Source organism: Limulus polyphemus, unplaced genomic scaffold (genome assembly GCF_000517525.1).
Source record: "Limulus polyphemus unplaced genomic scaffold, Limulus_polyphemus-2.1.2 Scaffold1308, whole genome shotgun sequence".
Lineage (NCBI taxonomy): Eukaryota > Metazoa > Arthropoda > Merostomata > Xiphosura > Limulidae > Limulus > Limulus polyphemus.
This window is the reverse complement of record NW_013666918.1, coordinates 152,267-153,212: the sequence shown is the minus strand read 5'-3', so window position 1 is coordinate 153,212 and position 946 is coordinate 152,267. Positions and strand designations below refer to the sequence as shown.

Sequence of the window (946 nt, the reverse complement as noted above, 5' to 3'; positions counted from 1 at the left end):
TCATATATTCAATCAATGATCTTAGCCACATACTACTTGGAAGATTAGTTCTAACCATCGTTCGATACCATAGATATTAAAAACCTACACCAAAGCACTTAGGAAAACTAAAATGTGGAGTTTTGCTACAACACAGAAAAGCATATTACTTTACAAAAACTGAAAGTAAGAGACTTACATTTGTTCAGAAGTTTCTTGTCTTCTTCATTAGTGATCTGGTGTGCTAGACTATGGAGAAGGATTTGGGCCGTTTGGTAGTGCTGAAGACACTAAGCAGGTAAATCAACAACAAGAGTACACTACACTCTCTATATTTAAATACTTATAACATGTGTGACATTAGACAGATTTTCTAAACTACCTTTGTAAGAGCACAATCACAAATTTCATGGTTCTTTCTATTCACTATCAAGGAGAAACACAATAATGAACATATAAATTTATTTGATAGCAACAACACTCGCCAATACTAGAGTTGTAACTACAGCATGTATCAAGACTAGATCTGTCAGAAAACTACAGCATGTACCAACACTAAAACTGTCAGAAAACTACAGCATGTACCAACACTAAAACTGTCAGAAAACTACAGCATGTACCAACACTAAAACTGTCAGAAAACTACAGCATGTACTAACACTAAAACTGTCAGAAAACTATAGCATGTACCAACACTGAAACTGTAAGAAAACTACAGCATGTACCAATACCAGAACTGTAGGAAAACTACAGCATGCACCAATACCAGAACTGTAAGAGAGCTACAGAATGTATCAACACTGGAACTGCAAGAAAACTACAGCATGTATCAAGACTAGAACTGTAAGAGAGCTACAGCATGTACCAAGACTAGAACTGTAAGAGAGCTACAGCATGTACCAAGACTAGAACTGTAAGAGAGCTATAGTACTCATCAACATTAGAACTGTAAGACAGCTACTGTACC

The 946-nt window shown here is 35.9% G+C and overlaps 1 protein-coding gene across 1 annotated transcript in view; it reads right to left on the bottom strand.

Annotated features, from left to right (window-relative positions):
- The window catches only part of LOC106463033 (serine/threonine-protein kinase unc-51-like), a 149,148-nt gene that overhangs the window by 4,661 nt on the left and 143,541 nt on the right, over positions 1 to 946 (bottom strand). Inside the window, exon 23 of the mRNA XM_013923003.2 lies at positions 179 to 269. Coding sequence (XP_013778457.2) covers positions 179 to 269 — 91 coding nt within the window. The remainder of the gene's footprint in view (positions 1 to 178; positions 270 to 946) is intronic.